The 22,168-nt window shown below is 44.7% G+C and overlaps 1 protein-coding gene across 1 annotated transcript in view; it reads left to right on the forward strand.

Moving 5' to 3' along the window:
* Positions 1–11,775: 11,775 nt before the first annotated feature.
* UNC45B (unc-45 myosin chaperone B) overlaps positions 11,776–22,168 on the forward strand; it is a 29,448-nt gene continuing 19,055 nt past the window's right edge. The window contains exons 1-6 of the mRNA XM_040424702.1: positions 11,776–11,990; positions 14,047–14,208; positions 14,755–14,791; positions 15,781–15,956; positions 19,541–19,630; positions 21,639–21,806. Coding sequence (XP_040280636.1) covers positions 11,979–11,990; positions 14,047–14,208; positions 14,755–14,791; positions 15,781–15,956; positions 19,541–19,630; positions 21,639–21,806 — 645 coding nt within the window. The 5' untranslated portion in view covers positions 11,776–11,978. The remainder of the gene's footprint in view (positions 11,991–14,046; positions 14,209–14,754; positions 14,792–15,780; positions 15,957–19,540; positions 19,631–21,638; positions 21,807–22,168) is intronic.

Genomic DNA, 22,168 nt, shown 5'->3' on the forward strand with positions numbered 1-22,168 from the left:
CAGTGGCTTCCTCTGTGGTATCCTCCCATGAAATCCATTTTTGTTTAGTGTTTTACGTATCGTTGATTTGCTAACAGGGATGTTAGCATATGCCAGAGACTTTTGTAAGTCTTTAGCTGACACTCTAGGATTCTTCTTCATCTCATTGAGCAGTCTGCGCTGTGCTCTTGCAGTCATCTTTACAGGAAGGCAACTCCTAGGGAGAGTAGCAGCAGTGCTGAACTTTCTTCATTTATCGACAATTTGTCTTACCATGGACTGATGAACAGCAAGGCTTTTGGAGATACTTTTATAACCCTTTCCAGCTTTATGCAAGTCAACAATTCTTAATCGTAGGTCTTCTGAGAGCTCTTTTGTGTGAGGCATCATTCACATCAGGCAATGCTTCTTGTGAAAAGCAAACCCAGAACTGGTGTGTGTTTTTTATAGGGCAGGGCAGCTGTAAGCAACACCTCCAATCTCATCTCATTGATTGGACTCCAGTTGGCTGACACCTCACTCCAATTAGCTCTTGAAGATGTCATTAGTCTAGGGATTCACATACTTTTTCCACCTGCACTGTGAATGTTTACATGGTGTGCTCAATAAAAACATGGTAACATTTAATTCTTTGTGTGTTATTAGTTTAAGCAGACTGTGATTGTCTATTGTTGTGACTTAGATGAAGATCAGATCACATTTTATGACCAATTTGTGCAGAAATCCATATCATTCCAAAGGGTTCACATACTTTTTCTTGCAACTGTATTAAAATCACTATAATAAAAATTGTGAACCAAGGACTTAGTTCACCAGGGAGGTGTTTTGTGGGATAAGCTCAAGACACCCACAAAAACTAACCTCCCTCGCCTGGATCGCTCGTTGTGTCTTAGGAAGAACGGCAGTTCCACATCTGGTACTTCTGGTGTAATCCTTTATTGATATCACAGGCTCAACGCGTTTAGAGGTATTATTTCATTCCACTTCATGGAACAGTCACAATAGTTAAAGAATATTAAACTGTTTTCGCCTACTACTTGAAAAGGATTGTTTAGCCCCAAGACCTTGTGTGCAGATCCCTCCAACATGGTCAGACCTGCGAATGGAATCCCCGCCGCTCACGTTTGCCAACAATCCAGAAATTTCTGGACAGCCCATATAAATAGGTGACTTTTTTCCTGTGTCCGTGAAAAAAGTAGATTTACCCACGATTTTTTTGTGGCTGGTGGTTTTTGAGTAGATAATTTTGGTGGCAATTATTATTTTACAGTTCACAGTAAATGCATGTAATGAGCTCTGATCCGTTTATTGACCTATAGACTTGTATTACTTATAACCTTTATCATTCATTAAAGTTTTCCAATTTGTCCATAAAAAATGTTAGCTGTCCTGATTTTTGGATAAGTTGTCCAGAAAAAAGAAAAACAATGGTTGGCAACCCAGCTGTTTCTGGGTTACGGCTCTTTTGCCCTCTACTCTCCCCACATCAACATCCAGTTTGACATGGGTCACATGGCTGATATGTTCTCAGTGTCGGACTGGGGTGACTAGGGCTCACCAATAAAATTTATTTTGGGGGCCCACCGTACGGATACATTCAAATATAACCTGCTCACACAGCAGCAAGATGCTACCAGATGATTGAATATGGGGGTCCCTGCAGCAACTTTGAGAAGGTAGGTCCTGAGAAAAAGAGGGTACTGGTAGCTTTCCTCTATACCTAGAACTCATCTCTGCTCTGATCGTGTCTATAATAATAAACTGGGAAGTTTCTTTAACAATCTATCACGTTTTTTATATGAACATAGGCTGGTTGAGGAGCTGTACATTGAATACATGTATGTAGTGCAGTCTACTGTGTTATGTGCTACTTGTGCAGGGGGTGAGAGATTAGGGGCCCACTGGGGGATTCCCCTGTACCCCTGTGGGCCAGTCTGAGCCTGTATGTGCTCTATGAGTAACGTGACCTAGTGACATAACGTATGGGGTACACATCACCTATGCGGACAGTCATTGCCTGGAGCTGCCATGTGACCTGTGTCAAATTGGATGCTGAGGCGCGGAGACTGGAGAGCTGCAACGAGGACAGGGGAGCAAAAGAGCAAGAACCCAGTGTCAGGGATCAGGTAAGGCTACATTGGGGGGTCTACCTGAAAGGCCTCTGGATGTGAATAACCCCATTATAGATTACAACAATAGAAATCATAAGGAAGCATGCTAAAAGAGACCCAGAAAAATACATGACAGAAATGCACAGTACAACAAATACCGTGCACTGGTAAATAAGGGGATTTACTTTGCTGACAGTTTTATCTTTTGAGGTTTTATTTCTTGTTTTACCACTCTCAGAGTTAGAAACGTTTGGTACTCCAGTTGTTGTGAAACTACAACTCCCAGCATGCTCCATGAAAGTCCCAGGAACAGACAAGGAAATGTGCATTCTGGAAGTATTAGTTTCACAACAACTGGAGTTGCCAGGGATTGCTAACCCCTGTACTATTCAAGAGTTGTCAGTCTTGGGCTGTGTTCACATCACACTTTTGTCCCACATTTAACATATAGTCATTGGCAAAAATAATAACGCACCAAGAAGAAAATGTTGGAATGGAATTAAACTTTCTATGTTATTATTATTATTTATTATTAAAGCTCCATTCATTCCATAGCGCTGTACATATGATAAGCTGTGCACATACATAATACAGACAAGTGCACTAAGCAGGAACAAGACGAGTTACAGACTGGTACAGAAGGAGAGAGGGCCCTGCCCGTGAGGGCTTACAATCTACATGGTATGGGAGAAGGACACAGTAGGTGCGGGTTAAGTTGGTCATGGCGGTATAGAGGCAGCAGGGTCACGGGTTGTAGGCTTGTCTGAAGAGGTGGGTTTTCAGGTTTCTTTTGAAGGATTCCACTGTAGGTGAGAGTCTGATATGTCGGGGTAGCGAGTTCCAGAGTATGGGGGATGCACGGGAGAAATCTTGGAGTCGATTGTGGGAAGAGGCAATAAGAGGAGAGGAGAGAAGGAGGTCTTGTGAGGATCGGAGAGTGCGTGTGGGGGTGTATCGGGAAAGTAGCTCAGAGATGTAGGGAGGGGACAGATTATGGACGGCCTTGTATGGATTTGTTAGTACTTTGAAGTGAATTCGTTGGGCAATGGGGAGCCAGTGAAGAGATTGGCAGAGGGGAGAGGCAGAGGAGTAATAGGGTGAGAGGTGGATTAGTCGGGCAGCAGTTGAGGATAGATTGGAGGGGTGCGAGAGTGCTAGATGGAAGGCCACAGAGGAGAATGTTGCAGTAGTCTAGGCGGGAGATAATGAGGGCATGTACAAGCATTTTCGCAGATTCAAAGTTAAGGAAAGCACGGATGCGGGAGATGTTTTTGAGTTGGAGGCGGCAGGTGGTGGAAAGGGCTTGGATGTGCGGTCGGAAGAAAAGGGCAGAATCCAAGGTCACTCCAAGGCAGCAGGCTTTGTTGACTGGGGAGAGTGTGCAGCCATTGATCATGATAGATAGGTCTGTTGGGGGGGTTGAACAAGATGGGGGAAAGATTATGAATTCTGTCTTATCCATGTTAAGTTTAAGAAAGCGAGAGGCGAAGAAGGATGATATAGAAGATAGACATTGTGGGATTCTTGATAGTAAGGTGGTGATGTCTGGACCAGAGAGGTAGATTTGTGTGTCGTCAGCGTAGGAGTGATACTGAAAGCCATGGGACTCTATGAGCTGTCCCAGGCCAAACGTGTAGATAGAGAAGAGCAGGGGTTCTAGGACAGAGCCTTGCGGGACACCAACAGAGAGGGAATGAGACGAGGAGGTGGTGCGGGAGTGGGAGACGCTAAACATCCGGTCTGTGAGGTATGATGTGATCCAGGAGAGGGCCAGGTCAGTGATGCCAAGAGATGAGAGAGTTTGCAACAGAAGGGAGTGGTCAACAGTGTCGAAGGCAGAGGACAGGTCAAGGAGAAGGAGGACAGAGTATTGTTTCTTGGTTTTGGCTGTCAGTAGGTCATTGGTGACTTTGGTAAGGGCAGTCTCGGTCGAGTGGTGAGGTCGGAAGCCAGATTGTAGGCGGTCAAAGAGGGAGCAGGAGGAGAGGTGGGAGGACAGTTCTGAATGGACATGTTGTTCAAGTAGCTTTGAGGCATACGGAAGAAGTGATATGGGGCGATAACTGGACAAGGAAGATGGGTCAAGTGAAGGCTTTTTGAGGATGGGTGTAATGGTAGCATGTTTGAATGTAATGATGATTTATTTAAGTGATTATAATATTACAGCAAAATGATAAGTTTACTTGGCAAAACTTATCCTGTACAGTTGAAAGGAGGCTCTAGTACCCCATTGGGCCAGTAGGACATGGAGGCATACAGGTCTGTATGGTATCCTGCGGCACATTTGCCTACAGATGTTGCAGCCTGGGCCTGTAGATCTTGCACCCGCATAGGTTTCTAAAGCTGGCGTCCCAGCTAGTCCCATAAATGATCGATTGGTGGTATATCTGGTGAACAGGCAAGCCAAGGAAATGTTGCAATCTGGGGAAGATGTTCCTCGGAAACCCTTGCTGAGTGTGTGGGCAAGCATTATCCTGCTGAAAAATTCAATTTGAAAGTGTCACGGAACCATGAACCAGACGTACAACAAGAGATAAGTGAAAATAAGAAGGCTTTATTGAAAATAAAGCTGTAAAGCAAAAGTCCAAACGAATGGTGAAACCGAAGCAGAGTCTTTGAGAGGCCAGAGATCAGGAACCAGAAGGGTAGTCAGACGAAGCCAGGATCAGGAACCAGCAGGGTAGTCAGACGAAGCCAGGATCAGGAACCAGCAGGGTAGTCAGACGAAGCCAGGATCAGGAACCAGAAGCAGCAGCAGTCTTAGAAGCATGTGAACACAGGGGGACCAAGCAAGGAACTGAAGCCACAGACCTCCTATATATATGAGCTAGGCATCCAGCTCCTCCCAGTGGGAAGGAGGAGCCGCAGGGTGGAAGGCTACAAGAAACCCAGAAACCAAGATGGCCGCCAGCACATGTCAAACGAAGGAGAACAGCAAGAAGGTAAGACCATGACAGTACCTCCCCCTCAAGGGCCCCTCCTCCGCGGAGCAAAAAACGGTTTCTGAGGGAAGCGTGCGTGGAAGGCTCGGAGCAAGGCAGGAGCATGGACATCTGCGGAGGGAACCCAGGAACGCTCCTCTGGACCATAACCACGCCAATGGACCAAAAACTGCACCCGACCGCGGACCAGGCGTGAGTCCAGGATATTGCTCACATCATACTCCTCATGATTGCCCACTCGGACCGGACGAGGCCGAGGAACCGAGGAAGTGAAACGATTACACACCAGTGGCTTCAACAGGGAGACATGAAACACGTTAGAGATCCGCATGCCAGGAGGAAGCGCAAGGGCATAGGCTACCGGGTTTACCCTGCGAAGCACACGGAAGGGACCAACAAAGCGAGGCGCCAGCTTGGGAGTGGGCACTCGAAGGTTGAGGTTGCGGGTGGACAACCATACACGGTCTCCGACCTGGTAGGAAGGAGCAGGCGCTCGTCTGCGATCAGCCTGGAGTCTCTGGCGCTGCGCAGAGGCCTCAAGGGACTTCTGGATCTGTACCCAAGAAGCACGTAGGACGGAAAGGTGATCCTCCACAGCCGGAATATCCTGGGGAGAGAATACCTCCGGTAACACGGCAGGTTGGAACCCATAATTGGCCATGAAGGGAGACGTCCCAGAGGAAGAGTTCACCGTGGTGTTCCTGGCAAACTCAGCCCAAGGCAGAAGGTCAACCCAATTGTCTTGGTGATCGGAGACATAGCAACGAAGGAATTGCTCCAAGGCCTGATTGGATTGTTCTGCGGCCCCATTGGACTGAGGGTGGTAGGCCGAGGAGAAGGAGAGATGAATCCCCAACTGGGAGCAAAAGGCGCGCCAGAACCTGGACACAAACTGACTCCCCCGATCCGACACAATCTCCTTGGGCAAACCGTGCAACCGGAAGACCTCCCTGGCAAAAATCGTGGCCAACTCTTGTGCAGAGGGTAACTTCTTGAGAGGAACACAGTGGCACATTTTGGAAAACCGATCCACAATCATGAGAATGACCGTATGGCCTCGGGATGCAGGGAGGTCCACAATGAAATCCATCCCCAGGTGTGACCATGGGCGCTCCCCGGTGGCTATGGGTTGCAGAAGGCCCAACGGAAGGTGCCGAGGGGACTTACTCTGGGCACAAACGGAGCATGCCGCTACATATGCGGCGATGTCGGAACGTAGGGAAGGCCACCAGAACAGACGTGAAACAGCCCAGGACAGCTGATTCTTTCCAGGATGCCCCGCGGTCTTGGAGTTATGGTAGGTTCGCAACAACCGAGTGCGCAACTCCTCAGGCACAAAACATCTGCCGTTGGGTCTCCCAGAGGGAGCACCAGATTGAGCCGCCAAAATCTGCTCACCCAGGGGAGAGGTCAGGCTGGTGCGAATAGCGGCCAGGATCTGATTCGGAGGTATGACCGAAGTCGGAATCGACTCCTCCCTGGACAGCTCCGAGTACTGCCGTGATAGGGCATCCGCCCTGATGTTCTTGGAACCGGGTAGGTAGGAGACCACGTAATTAAAACGTGACAAGAACAGAGCCCATCTGGCCTGACGTGGTGTCAATCTCTTGGCCTCAGAAAGGTAGGTCAGATTCTTATGGTCCGTCAGGATGAGAACCGGAACCACCGAACCCTCGAGCAAGTGCCTCCATTCTTTAAGGGCCTGCACGATGGCCAATAACTCCCTGTCACCAATCTGATAGTTGCACTCCGCGGAAGACAGTTTCCGGGAGTAAAACCCACAAGGAAGCAGAGGACCCTCTGGTGTTCTACGCTGAGACAGAAGGGCGCCTACTCCCGTCTCAGACGCGTCCACCTCGAGGACAAAGGGCAACCCAGGGTTGGGATGCGACAGAATCGGAGCCGACACAAAAGCGGACTTTAGGGCCTCAAAAGCTCGGATGGCCTCGAGCGGCCAGACCTGGGAATTACTGCCCTTCCTGGTCAGATCCGTGAGAGGCTTGGCCAGCATGGAAAAGTCCCTGATGAACTTCCGATAATAATTGGCGAAGCCCAAAAAGCGCTGCAGGGAACGAAGACCACTGGGCTGGGGCCACTGTAAGACAGCCGAAACCTTCTCAGGATCCATGGAGAACCCCTCAGCGGAAATGATGTAACCTAAGAAGGTTACCTGGGATCGGTGAAATTCGCATTTCTCAAGCTTACCGAACAGCTTGTTCTCTCGTAACCGTTGCAACACTCGTCTGACATCCAGAATGTGGGCCTCCATGGATTCAGAATATACCAAGATGTCATCCAAATAGACCACCACACACTGCTGCAACAGGTCACGGAAAACATCGTTGATGAATTCCTGAAAGACTGCGGGCGCATTGCACAACCCAAAGGGCATAACCAAGGATTCATAATGACCGGTCCTGGTGTTAAAGCGGTCTTCCACTCATCGCCCGCCTTGATCCTTACCAGGTTATATGCCGCCCTCAGGTCGAGTTTGGTAAAGACCGTGGCCCCTTTAAGGCGATTGAACAGCTCGGAAATCAAGGGTATCGGGTAAGCGTTCTTGATCGTGATGCGATTGAGACCCCTGTAATCGATGCAAGGCCTCAACTCACCGCCCTTCTTTTTCACAAAGAAAAATCCAGCCCCTGCCGGGGACGAGGATTTGCGAATGTGTCCGCGTGAAAGCGCCTCCCTCACGTACTCCTCCATGGCCTCATTCTCCGCTACCGACAGTGGATAGACTTTGCCACGAGGAGGAACGGCACCAGGTTGTAACTCTATGGCACAATCGTATGGGCGGTGCGGAGGTAGGGCAACCGCTCGCACCTTATCGAATACATCCCGGTACTCCTCGTATTCAGGAGGCAACAGAGAGTCCGAGGAAGTACACAGCAACTTGACAGACCCATGGATGCAACTAGCCCCACACTGCGGTGACCACGAGAGGATCTCGGCCGATCTCCAATCGAAAGTCGGATTATGCTTCTGGAGCCAGGGGTACCCCAAGACCACCGAGTAGTGTGGAGACGAAATAACCTGGAGGCAGACCGACTCTCTGTGAACGGCACCAATGGCTATCCCCACTGGAAGGGTCTCATGAGTCACGTGTGACGACAGAAGGGGTCTGCCGTCTATCGCCTCAAGAGCCAGTGGGGAACCCCGAGCCTGCAGAGGAATGGAATTGGCGGCAGCGAACACACTATCAATGAACAAACCACCAGCACCAGAGTCCACCAACGCCTGGGTCGTCACCGAGCCCCCGACCCAGGAGAGGACAACAGTGATCAGTGGTTTGTCAACACGGGAAACCGGGGACGAGGAGACTCCACCCAAGATCTGCCCCCGACAGGATCTCAGGTACGAGCGTTTCCCGGACGGTTCGGACATGCCAACCGAAAATGCCCACCGAGACCACAGTACATGCATCGGCCCTCGCGTCTCCGGAGTACCCTCTCCCCCTCGGACAGGCGAGCAAACCCCAGCTGCATGGGTTCACCCCCAGACAAGTCATCCCCAGGAGGCGTGGGAGGAGAGGGAGGCACGGGTGGGACAGCAAACGTAGGCGCCAATCTGTTAGAAGACCTCCGCAGGCTCTCCTTAAAGGAAGGTCTCTCCCTGAGTCTGGTGTCAATCAAAATCAGGAAAGAAATAAGAGACTCGAGCTCCACTGGTAGGTCCTTAGCTGCAACCTCATCCTTCAAGGCATCCGAGAGACCATGAGAGAAAGCAGCGACCAGAGCCTCATTATTCCAGCCCACCTCTGCTGCCAGGGTACGAAACTCAATGGCGTATTCAGCTACGGATCGTGAACCCTGTCTGATGGACATAAGGAGCTTCGCAGCAGAGGCAGCACGAGCCGGCACATCGAATACCTTCCGAAGAGAAGCAACAAAACCGGAAAACTCGGCAACCACCGGATTGTTGTTCTCCCATAAAGGGCTGGCCCAGGCCAAGGCCTTGTCCGAGAGCAGCGAGATCAAGAAGCCCACCTTTGATCTCTCAGTAGGAAAGGCATGTGGCAGCAACTCGAAATAAATGCCCACCTGGTTAAGGAAACCTCGGCACTGAGTTGGCTCTCCCCCAAAGCGCTGTGGAAGAGGGGCAGAACCGGTCATACCCCGAAACACCGCAGGCGCAACAACAGGTGTCGGGGTAGACTCTGGCGCAACAACCGGAGCGGCAGTAGGAGCGACAACCGACCCATCGGCAACGGGAGCGAAATGAGCCGTGCGTTCAAGCAGGGTTTGCAACGCCACAGCGAACCGACCCAACAGGTGATCCTGCTGATCAAGTCTGGCAACCAGCATGGGTAGCGAGGATGGCCCTGTACCGTCAGAACTCATGGCTTGGTCCTAATGTCACGGAACCATGAACCAGACGTACAACAAGAGATAAGTGAAAATAAGAAGGCTTTATTGAAAATAAAGCTGTAAAGCAAAAGTCCAAACGAATGGTGAAACCGAAGCAGAGTCTTTGAGAGGCCAGAGATCAGGAACCAGAAGGGTAGTCAGACGAAGCCAGGATCAGGAACCAGCAGGGTAGTCAGACGAAGCCAGGATCAGGAACCAGAAGCAGCAGCAGTCTTAGAAGCATGTGAACACCCAAATTCCCTTCTGCTAAGGGTAGTAATGATAGTCTATGGTGTTGCACTACGACATGCTGCGACTGCGTCACAACTAGAGATGAGCGAATTTTTGAAAAGTTCGATATAGCTGATTTGCCGGATTTTACAAAAAAAAAATGCTTTGTGACAAAGCACATTTTTTGTAAGTGACACGGAGCTGCGATAGTGACGCCCCCCGACATTGTACCCCTCAGATGCAGTGTTAATACATGATCACGGCATCTGAGTGTAAAAACAGTGTAAAATGAACATTAAAAAAAAAAATGTAATCAAACTTACCGCCTCCATTTGCTCGTGACGGGCCAGCAGACGCCATCTTGCTTGAAGACCTGGCGCAAAATATGGATTTTGGCCGAGATCTTCAATCAAAATGGCGGCTGGCGGCCAGTCGCGAGCAAATGGTGGAGGTAAGTATGAATTTTTTAGTTTTTTGGACTATTTCAGGTTAAATCGATTTGCTAACACAAAGCACAAGGAAATTACGCTTCGAGGCAAATCGAATTTATCCTGAAATTCGGATAGAATTCCACTTCGTGGGATTCGATTCACTCATCTCTAGTCACAACAGTCGCAAAAAATCCATCCAAGTTGGATTTTTGTCGCAGCGCAACACAACACCATAGACTATCATCACAATATAGGTTGCGTATCACATGTCGCAGTGTAGCTCTACCCTTTTTGTTGCGTGACAGATGTCACGGTGTAGCACTAGCCTAAGTGTCTGTAAATGGTCTGGGTAGAGACAGGGGTGTGTAATGAAGGTGACACCTGTATCTGGATGGTGGACAATAAAACTGTGGGAGCTACCCTCTTGTGGCAAGACCTACTGTCAAATCAGACCACTACTATAATCTTTTATATATCTGCCTGAGACATTACTGCATGCCGAGTTTTGCAGGAATCAGACATTTCTATCTTAGTGCATAAATTTTTTTTGTCAATGAGTATATATGTTGGGAAAAAAGATGTAAAAACGTAATACACTATGTTTCTCCATCCTGCAGAGTCCAGCCAAAAATGTATACTTTAAACATATACATTTTCTTTTGCAATAGGACCCTATTTTGATGGATGCCACTGTATGGCATCTGCCTGAGACATCCGTTTAACGTCTAGTTATGTATATGTGTTAAATGTTGGACATAAATGTGATGCGAACACAGCCTTAGGCCTATTGCACACGACCGTATGGCTTTTTCAGTGTTTTGCGGTCCGTTTTTCACGGATCCATTGTTCCATTTTTTGTTTCTGTTGTGTTTCCGTTTCTGATCCGTTTTTCCATTCCGTTTTTCCGTATGGTATATACAGTATACAGTAATTACATAGATAAAATTGGTCTGGGCATAACATTTTCAATAGATGGTTCAGCAAAAAACGGAACGGAAACGGAAGACATACGAATGCATTTCCGTATGTGTTCCGTTTTTTTTGCGGAACCATTGACTTGAATGGAGCCACGGAACGTGATTTGCGGGCAATAATAGGACATGTTCTATGTTAGAACGGAACGGAAAAACGGAAATACGGAAACAGAATTCATACGGAGTACATTCCGTTTTTTTTGCGGAACCATTGAAATGAATGGCTCCGTATACGGACCGTATACGGAACGCAAGAAACGGGCAGTAAACGGGGAAAAAAAACGGCCGTGTGCAGGAGGCCTTAGAACTGATCCCCCACAAGTTTACGAAATATTTGCTGATTTAAATCAATTAAAAAGGGAACATTTCCAAATCTTAAAAACATGGGACATAGTAAACGGTCAGGTATGTCATCATCTTCAGATTCAATGAATTAGAAATGCTGTGTCACCACAGAGGGAAAAGAAAACTAGGAGTGGATCAGAGTGATCTAGTAACATGGGCGCACTTCACTTTCTAGAAGCTGCTAGCCACTTCCAGCATTTTCAGCTGCTCTGGATCATCTCCTACTATATCAGCTTCATGCCTCCTGCGGTCCTGGGGGTCAGCTTTCAGTCATCTCCTAAAATGGCAGGGCAGGTGGGACTGCTCACTATAACAGGGGGGACGTGTACTATTTAAACAAGCCTACAACCTATCAATAGGCTTTCTCTTTGAAACAAATACAATAAGGACTTATTCTGTATTTGTTTATCTATAGTCTAATATTTTAGATCTTTGTATCTTATTTTTAACACTTAGTAATAACTCTATACCTGGCAAGCGTCCCTGTCCCAGTCAGACGTGCCCACATTCCAAAAAAACTGGACCACTTCATTCACATCTATATATAACACAGAGGACATAAGCTGGTTGAAGAATACTAAAGGAAGGAGAAGTTCGGAGAAGTCCTGGATTCTATATGCCGGCAAAGGTATGTTTATACACTCCATGCAAAGGTTATTATTGTAGGATATCTATATCTATCTATCTATCTATCTATCTATCTATCTATCATCTTCCTATTTATCTCTATCAGCCTATCTGTCTCCCTCATATCTTCTCTCTTAAGATGTACAGTATATAATGCAATGAAAACTTTTGGACTTATTCCCACGATTGTCTTGATTATCCATTGCTATGCCCCGTTGCCCATCTGCTAATCTTGATGTCTTCAATGGGATTACTGGGAAATACTAAGCAATATTTGGTAGAACAATATCATACCAATTGGATAGTGTGCTTTTTTTGTAATTTACATCTGTATATTATAAAATAAAGTTGTGATCTATTCTTACCGTACATGAAAATATAGAGAAAATTATTTTATGTGGAACTGGTGTGTTCAGCACAGAAATGCAATCAAACTCAGAAAGCTGAGCAGAGACCTGCTAACATTTTATTCGGGTGTAATTTCTAGAAGCTAGAAGGTTCTCTACCTTTACTTACGTCCAATAATCCAGAATCTATAGGTTGGAGGGGGGATTAAAAAATAAATAAATATTAATATATTGTATATGATCTTTAAGTCATTGCTACATTAAGTATTTAAACAGCAAGCAGCTGTAAGAGATAAAGACGTGTGTGCACAGGCTGTAACAAGACAGGTGGCCATGACACATGTTCCACTGTGACAACTCCCTTTTATGGCCAGCACTAAGTCAGATGAATAGACACTCATGTTTGGTGTGAAGTACATTTGCCAGCCCCCCAGACCACAGCTTGTCCCAATTTTGATATCAGCATACTTGCTTGTCCCATTCATTCTTTGTTCAGGATCATAGTTTATGCTATTGTTACATTTTTGGGGGACACGGTTCATCTATACAGGTTTTTGGTATTTAGGAAGGATAACCTATCTTTGGTTACATATTGACACATTAAATCATGAAAGAACACAGAACAGTGTGAGCCTAAGTAGGCATTGTAGACAGTAGTCATAGTGAATAAAGAGCTTCCTTTTACAAGGCTGTATAATGTAGCCCTGCTATGTAAAATATTTGTTATTAGATCCATTTATATCACTGTGATAGGTCATGTATTGTTTAGTTAAGGGAACAGATATTAATGAAAGTGATGCAATTATATTTGGTAGCACAGATAATAATTCAGACATCCAGATATTATTTACAAGCATGTTCTGCTAAATACAATATAATGTAAAAATGCAGTATATTCAGCTGGATTCACATAGAACAGTTCAGTCTGGACAGTTTGCATACGCTTGAGCTGGTTACACTATTGTGCACTGGTCTAGTGTCCACAATAAAGCAGACAACGCTACATGCAGTGTCTTTCTGTCTGGCACAGAAAGATGTATCTTATGCCAAAACCGCTACCATAGGAAATCATTGGATCAGTACTAGCAACAGAAATGCACCATGCAAAAAGAAATGACCACTAGTCCACATGTGTGAAAAGGGCCTTGATTCTTTTTATTTTTGTTTTAGAATAACAATTCATATGGAGGGCATGACACTAATTTAGGGCTTGCCACATAGTTTCACCCGACTCCCGAATGGCAAATCTGCCAAGTTATACATCCGGTATACCTTTGGTTGTATAAGGACTCATGTTTACAAACATAAATACCAGATTATTAAATTTATTTACAAACATAAATACCAGATTATTACAATTATTTACAAAAAAATAAAATAACACATCATTAAAATAGATTGTCTGGTTTACAAAACCAATTTTCAGATACCCTATGAGGACATAATTTGGCACCTATATCAATAAGGCTAGACCTGGCTTCAGACAGCACTTCTTTCTCAGTAACATCCAGTCAGATCCAGTTATACATGGACAGGCCACTGATTTCAATGGGTAATAACTCACTCTCCATTTTTTCTGTGGTGAGAATTGAACACTTGCTGACAGGTTCACCCATCAATTACAAATGATTGCTGGGGGGGGGTCACCATCGAATCACATTATTTCTGTTGGATGCTTGTAATAAAAAGAGATATGCTTTCTTTCTACAGATGGAAGACCCAATACAGCTTAAAGATGAGGGAAACAAATATTTCAAAGCAAATGATTATGACCAGGCTATTAACTGTTACAGCAAAGCAATAAAGCTTTTAAAAGATAAGAAAACGTTGGCAGTTCTTTACCGTAATCGAGCAGCTTGCCACCTTAAAAAGGTAAATGTCTAAAAGAAAAATAGCAACAATTGCTTTTAGTTACTGGTCGTAAAGCTGAGTACATCAGTAGAATAAATGTATATGTGGTTTGAAATAAGCTAAGTGTAAGTTGTGGCAGAGAAGAGTTCTAATTTTTTTACCCAGAGTACTGGCTACAAAGAGAGTTTCCTCCTTTGGAGGAACGGGCACGTGCCTTACATGGATAGCCCATTACTTTTAGAACTGTACAATACTTAATTCCCCTTGTTGTGGTAATATGGAGAAATTGAACACCTGCTGCAGGGTCCCCCCTCACAGACGATATCTGGGGTTTCCAGCAGAGGAACACTGATCAGTTTTTCATCAAGGGACCTTTCTAACAGAAAGATATTGTCCAAAGTGGACAGCCACTTTAATATGTACAGTACTTTTTAAAAAGAGCACCACAATGCAAATAATATGAAAAATTATATAGGGGAGCACAAGCCCTCCAATTTACTACCCAACATGGCAAGACCATAACTGCCTTATCATCTACTAATTATCAACCTATTTGTATTTTCATAGGAGAACTATGTTCAAGCAGCCTCAGATGCATCTAAAGGTATGTATGCAGGACCCCAGATGACTAATGCAAACTGGTTAATTTGCTACTAAATAGGTTAATATCAATTTCTGATGTTAATACACTTTTTCTACGTAATGTTTGTAAGCCTAGCACTAATATGAAAACACTGTTTAGTGTTTGTGCCTTATTTAGCAAGAAGAGGCTGGTCCTCACCATCTGAGTTAGGAACTAGTGAGTCTGGTCTAGACAGGTCAAGTAAGAAGAATCTTCTGCATGTGCCAGTGAGACCTGTCCCAGCTGTCAATTTAGAAAAGTGTTGAGAATCTCCAAAAAGTCGCAAATTATTGCCAAATAATGGCGTCCGCGCAATAATTTCTGACTTTATTTACGCCACAACAGTTATCCTAAAATACCAAAAGGCCAAGGACTGGATGGGAAAGATGCCTGGTGAACAAGATGCTCAAAAGTGATGTGATACTTTTTAATAATTTTGTATGCACTTTGTGCTTTGTTTGCACATGTTAGTTTTTCATGCACTTTATATATTCTTTGCATTGTGAATCTAATTTGGGCTATTTTATATAATGTAGGGATTTTTTTTCTTTTATAATTATCTGATGAGAGGTCGTTCAACTTTTTTTATTTGTTGCCGCCCTGGATATGAATTGTGGTTTTTAAATGTTATATATATATTTTTTGGTTCTCCATAAATTATGATTTAATAAATTGTGTGATTATTTATTATAATATTTTTTGGGTGTGCATGTTTAATTAGTCTTCCTCAGACTACATGTTCCTGTGGTCCATGTGACAGCTGTAAAGCATATCTCCAAATGCTGTTAAGCTACCCTTATAATCATGTACAGAAATTAGTGTAAATGTCTACCATCAGAAAAAATAAACAGATTAGCATAAAATACTAAATCAAAACAAACATAGGTCATACTTTCCCTTTAAGTCAAAGATTTGGTACAGTTTTATCAGATCAATTAACATACAGTACAAGTGTTTTGTTCTAATTTCAGCCATTGATGTGGATGCAAAAGACATAAAAGCTCTATTCAGGCGCTGTCAAGCCCTGGAAAAACTGGGGAAATTGGACCAAGCATTTAAGGATGTTCAAAGATGTGCAACACTTGAGCCAAAGAATCAAACATTCCAAGAGACTCTGCACAGAATAGGTGCTGATATCCATCAAAAGGTAAGTGTATCTGATAACTACTGAGAAACTACAGCTTAGGCCAGGCATCCTCAAACTGCAGCCCTCCAGCTGTTGTAAAACTACAACTCCCACAATGCCCTGTTGTAGGCTGATACCTGTAAGCTGTTCGGGCATGCTGGGAGTTGTAGTTTTGCAACAGCTGGAGGGCCGCAGTTTGAGGATGCCTGGCTTAGGGTGTCAAATGCCTTGTGAGGCAAGCCCTGAAACCTTTTATAATGTAATGTTATGTAAGGGGCTGCTCTCTCAAACAGGGCAGTGGTGACAGATTTGTTTGCAGACAACAGGATTAAAGTCCAACTTTATGCTTTATTTTACGACACTCCGGCAATTTACAAGCAACTCCAGTTATATTTCACTGGGTACGGTGTAGATCCAGCATCACATAACATAAATAAAACAAAAGAACTTCCGGCCCGTCTGGGCTGTAATTAATACAGGTTAGCTCCTAGCTCACCTATTAAGCGCAGGTCAGACACAGAGAATCCGGTGTCTCTAGCCAGCAAGGCAGCCAGCTTCCCAGACTTCTTCCAGGCATAACTCCTTCCCAGACTGACAGTCTGGGAGGTGCTTTATTTCCCCTACCAATCCCAGCTGGCTACACCTGCGGATCCCTCAGGCTAGGGGAAAAACCTGTCCTGGAATGGGGGTGGACTGGGGAGGTCCCACTATCAAACCTACCATCCCAGTCCAAATAAATTCCAGCCCTTGAACATTTAACTAAACTGTCTCAGCAACCTACACCTTGCTGAAACCACTTTCTTTTCTGGATTTTACTTACCTCACCCAGTTGAGCAACCTGGGTGAGATATACACCCCTTCCAAGACTTTTCCATACACTTTACCTCTTGCACACGAACGTATTTTCTTTCCATGTCCGTTCCGTTTTTTTGCGGTCCGTATACGGAACCATTTATTTCAATGGGTCCGCCAAAAAAACGGAAGGTACTCGGTGTGCATTCCATTTCCGTATATCCGTATTTCCGTTCCACCCAAAAATTAAACCTGTCCTATTATTGTCCGCATTACTTGTCTGTTCTATTAGGGGCCAGCTGTTCTGTTCTGCAAAATACAGAATGCACACGGACGTCATCCGTATTTTTTGCGGATCCGTTTTTTGCGGAGCGCAAAATACATACGGTCATGTGCAAGAGGCCTTAGGTTGTGAACTTTTTGCATCTCTTGAAATGATTGAATGCCCTAAAACAGGGGTGCACAGCCTTTTTGGTCCAAAGACACCATTGTTAGACTGTAACTCTCCCCTAGGCTGCAATAAAACTTAAATAGTTTGTCAAAGGCTACTTTCACATCTAAGTTTTGGTTTCAGGTTTTGGGATCCAGCAGAGGATTTCAAAACCTGAACAAAACCAATCCGTTTCGATTTACATATCAGTAAGCATCCGTTCCGTGACGGATCCGTTTTTTTAGGATCCTAAAAGAATGGATCAATCACCATTGACTTACATTGTTTTTAGTGATGGATACGTTTTGTTCCATTTAGATGACTGGGCACAAAACCGCAGCTTGCAGCGGTTTTCTGTCCGGTCACAAAGTGAAATGGTGATGGAACGGAATGCATACTGATGCATCCTGAACAGATCTCTTTCCATTCAGAATGCTGGATCTCAAAACCTGAAACCAAAACGCAGATGTGAAAGTAGCCTAAGTTGTTATATTATATATGTAATCTGCTGAAATATTTATTTTACCTTCCCAGCCCCCTCTGATCTAGCACTGCTGCTCCTTCCTCTTCTCTGGGCTGCAGCCATGATACTTTGTTTTGGCTGCAGTTTTTATGTCTCATATACCTATGCAGCCAATCACTGACCCCTGCGGTGTACGGCGCAAGACTGCAGAGACCAGTGATTAGCTGTAGAGTACAGGACTACTGTAGTCAGAATAATACATGATAGCTGCAGTCCGGGGAAGAAGATGGCCATACTCCTGCTTTTATTCCTTTGGGTACACTGGGCAGTACCTCCATAAGATTCCATAAACAGATATATCCATTGTCCAGCAGGATTATGCATTTGCCAGCAACGAATATGTTCTCCCCTAGTGATTATGCAGTAAAATTAAAAAATAAAGCAAAATGTTAACAAAAATGTGCAAAATAAACCATAAGTAGAAGTTTTTGTTCTTCTCTCGTGAATCCAAGAGATGGTGTGGATCTGGCGCAATGGTTTTGTGCGCAGCATTTCACAGTATAAAAATCTCACCCACACGCTACAGAGAAATCTCCAGTTTAAACTGACATGCACTGTGGGTTTTTAATCCTCAGCATGTCAATTTTATGCAGTGCAAAGATTAAAAGCAGTGGAGGACCCGCTGTGCATCCACTTGCTAAAACAAGCCCATTTCCAGAATTTTTTTGCGATGCTGGCTTTCCTCCTGATCCAATGCAAATTTTCCACTGCAGAAAATCCACTTTCACATCTGCCCTTTTCGCTACTGAGATAGGATCTCAATAGCAGGGCAAAACACTTCAGTTTTAACCCTATTCATTGTCAATGAGGACAAAACTGAACTGAAGGGAACAGAGTGGGCCAGAATGCATTCCGTTCCGTTTCACTGCGTTCCCATGACGCACACAAAAGCGCTGCAAGCAGCGTTTTTGACTGCGTCCTGGGATGCGGAGCAGGACGAATCCGTCATGACATACAACACAAGTCAATGGTGCCAGATCCGTTTTCTCTGACACAAAAGAAAATGGATCCGTCCCCCATTGACTTACAATGGTTTTAGAGATGGATCCATCATTGCTATGATAAAGGTAATACAACCGGATCTGTTAATAACGGATGCAGGCGGTTGTATTATCATGACGGAAGCGTTTTTGCTGATCCATGACAGATCCAGCAAAAACACAAGCTTGAAAGTAGCCTTAGGCTGGGTTCACACGAGCGTGTCCGGATTAGGTCCGGATGCGTCCCGATGTATTGCGGCAAACCCGCATGAGTAGGAACGCACGCGGTGATGGACCATGTGATAGGAGCATGTGATCTGACGTCACCACAGGTCCTTTAGCCCACAGCTCATCATTAAAGAAGTAAAGAAGAGACCAGTAACTACGCGATCAAGAGGAGAAGGTGAGTTAATTATTTATTTATTTTTTAACCCTCAATTGATCACCTACTAAGCATTCTGTTTTCAGAATGCTATTATTTTCCCTTATAACCATGTTATAAGGGAAAATAATACAGTGAATAGACTGTCACCTAGCAACCATGCGTGAAAATCGCACCGCATCCGCACTTGCTTGCGGATGCTTGCGATTTTCACGCAACCCCATTCACTTCTATGGGGCCTGCGTTGCGTGAAAAAGGCAGAATATAGAGCATGCTGCGATTTTCACGCAACGCACAAGTGATGCGTGAAAATCACTGCTCATCTGAACAGCCCCATTGAAATGAATGGGTCGGGATTCAGTGCGGGTGCAATACGTTCACCTACCGCATTGCAACCGCGCGGAAATCTCGCCCGTGTGAGCGCAGCCTTAATCTTGAACATTCCCTACAAAGACGATGTACATTCTTATGTCTTATGAACCACATTTTTTGTTACAGCTTCATGTTCAATTTTCCACCGACTCCCGGGTTCAAACGATGTTTGAAATCCTGCTGGACCCAAATACTGAAAAAGAGAAGAGGGAAAAGGTGAGGCACCAAACACATTTTATTTCTGAAATTTGGCTTTTTAAATTCATACAGGTGTAGGCCTCATGCATGGAGCACTGGAGCATGAAGCGTTAGGCCTCTTTCAGACGGGCATTGCGGGAAAAGGTGCGGGTACGTTGCGGGAACATGCACGATTTTTCCGCGCGAGTGCAAAACATTGTAATGCATTTTGCACGCGCGTGAGAAAAATCACGCATTTTTGGTACCCAAACCACAGAAGTTCAGGCTTGGGATCGGTGTTCTGTAGATTGTATTATTTTCTCTTATAACATGGTTATAAGGGAAAATAATAGCATTGTGAATACAGAATGCATAATACAATAGCGCTGGAGGGGTTAAAATTTTTTTAAAAAAAATTAACTCACCTTAATCCACTTGATCGCGCAGCCCGGCATCTCCTTCTGTCTTCATCTTAGCTGTGTGCAGGAAAAGGACCTGTGGTGACGTCACTCCGGTCATCACATGATCCATCACATGATCTTTTACCATGGTGATGGATCATGTGATGACCGGAGTGACGTCACCACAGGTCCTTTTCCTGCACACAGCTAAGATGAAGACAGAAGGAGATGCCGGGCTGCGCGATCAAGTGGATTAAGGTGAGTTAAATTATTTGTTATTTTTTTAACCCCTCCAGCGCTATTGTATTATGCATTCTGTATTCAGAATGCTATTATTTCCCTTATAACCATGTTATAAGGGAAAATAATAATGATCAGGTCTCCATCCCGATCGTGTCCTAGCAACCGCGCGTGAAAATCGCACCGCATCCGCACTTGCTTGCAGATGCTTGGGATTTTCACGGAGCCCCATTCACTTCTATAGGACCTGCGTTGCGTGAAAAACGCACAAAATAGAGCTTGCTGCGATTTTCACGCAACGCACAAGTGATGCGTGAAAATCACCGCTCATGTGAACAGTCCCATAGAAATTAATGGGTCCTGATTCAGTGCGGGTGCAATGCTTTCACATCACGCATTGCACCCGCGCGGAATACTTGCCCGTGTGAAAGGGGCCTTACTGTACCTCTGACTGCAAACAGTGATATACAGGTTTTTTTTATCAGATACTATAAAAGTCAGACACAAAAATTGTGGCACTCTTCATTAGATTGCGTACTGTATGTACAAACATATTTTCCTTTACAACAATGCTTTTGGAGTAAAATAGTTTAGTACATACAGCAAGCAAATGAGCATGGTACAGGATGCCATCACACAGCCTCCCGTAGACAGAAGAGACTATATTGTTATTCCACCCAAAATCGGAACTGCTTTAGTTTTTGCAGCAGTTAGTACATCACAACTGCTTTACCAATTCTCTGAGCATATGATGTACTATGGGCAATTGTAAATCACCAGGCATTGAGAGGAAACAGCGTTCCTCTAGCAGGGGCAGTTCTTTCTTGGTATTTCTGTTCCAGCAATGGAACAAAAAATGGCTTTCGTCATTCTGCTGGGCAGTAAACTGCTTGCTATGCAGCCTATGCTATTTTGCTCAAATCTTTCACAGAGGCTCAGTCATAGCAGATCATCTACCAAAAATGAAAACCTAACGTTAGATGGAAGGCAGAATGCATTGCCTGCCCAAATCATCATAGCCATGCACTTTGAATAGCTTTATCTTCAAACATAACCCTAGGGCTCATGCACACGGATGTATTATTTTCTGTATCTGTTCCCTTTTTTTCCCCGCGGTCCATATGCAGAACCATTCATTTCAAGGGGGCTGCAAAAAAAAACATGGAAATGACTCAGTGTGCTTTCCATGTCCGTATGTCCCCATGTCCATTCCGCCAAAAAATAGAACATGTCCTATTATTAAGGATAGGACATTTCTGCAGAAACCAAAAATAAATGGTGGCATGCCCTCGGGCGGATGTAGTGTTTTGTGGATGTGCGATTTGCGGAACGCAAAACACTTAAATTCAATTATACAACCAATGCTTAACATTTTTAATACATATCCATCTTTTTTTTTTCTTCAGGCTGTCAACAATCTTATAGTTCTAGGGAGAGAAGAAGCCGGTGCAGAACGGATATTCCAAAACAACGGTGTAAATCTTCTCATGCAGTTGGTGGCAACGAAAGATCCAGAGCTGATTCTCTCTGCAGTGAGAACACTGTCTGGAATGTGTACTGGGCATAGAGCACGAGTAAGTCTCCTCTTAGGTGTCCATACATATGAAATCATACAGAGCCAAACCAGCCAACTCTCCCAGATGTTAGAGAAAAATAGGATCAGGCATGTTGGATTTCAACATGCCTGATCCTTAGTTCTTAGGGGAGATAAGCCTCTGCCAAAAAAGTCTGGCAGTGGCATATTTCACTCTCACTATGGCGAACAAATGCTCAGCTAAGCACTGGCTGAACAAACAGTTGTCAGATAGCTGTGGGTACCTTTAAATGTAGGGTACCAAGCTCAATTTATAATAAAGAAGCCATTTTTTTTTCAGTTTAAAACTGGCAGTGGTTCTTTGGGTGCTAGACTAGTGAATTGATAAAATTAGCTTCAACA

This window comes from Bufo bufo, chromosome 3 (assembly GCF_905171765.1).
Source record: "Bufo bufo chromosome 3, aBufBuf1.1, whole genome shotgun sequence".
NCBI lineage: Eukaryota > Metazoa > Chordata > Amphibia > Anura > Bufonidae > Bufo > Bufo bufo.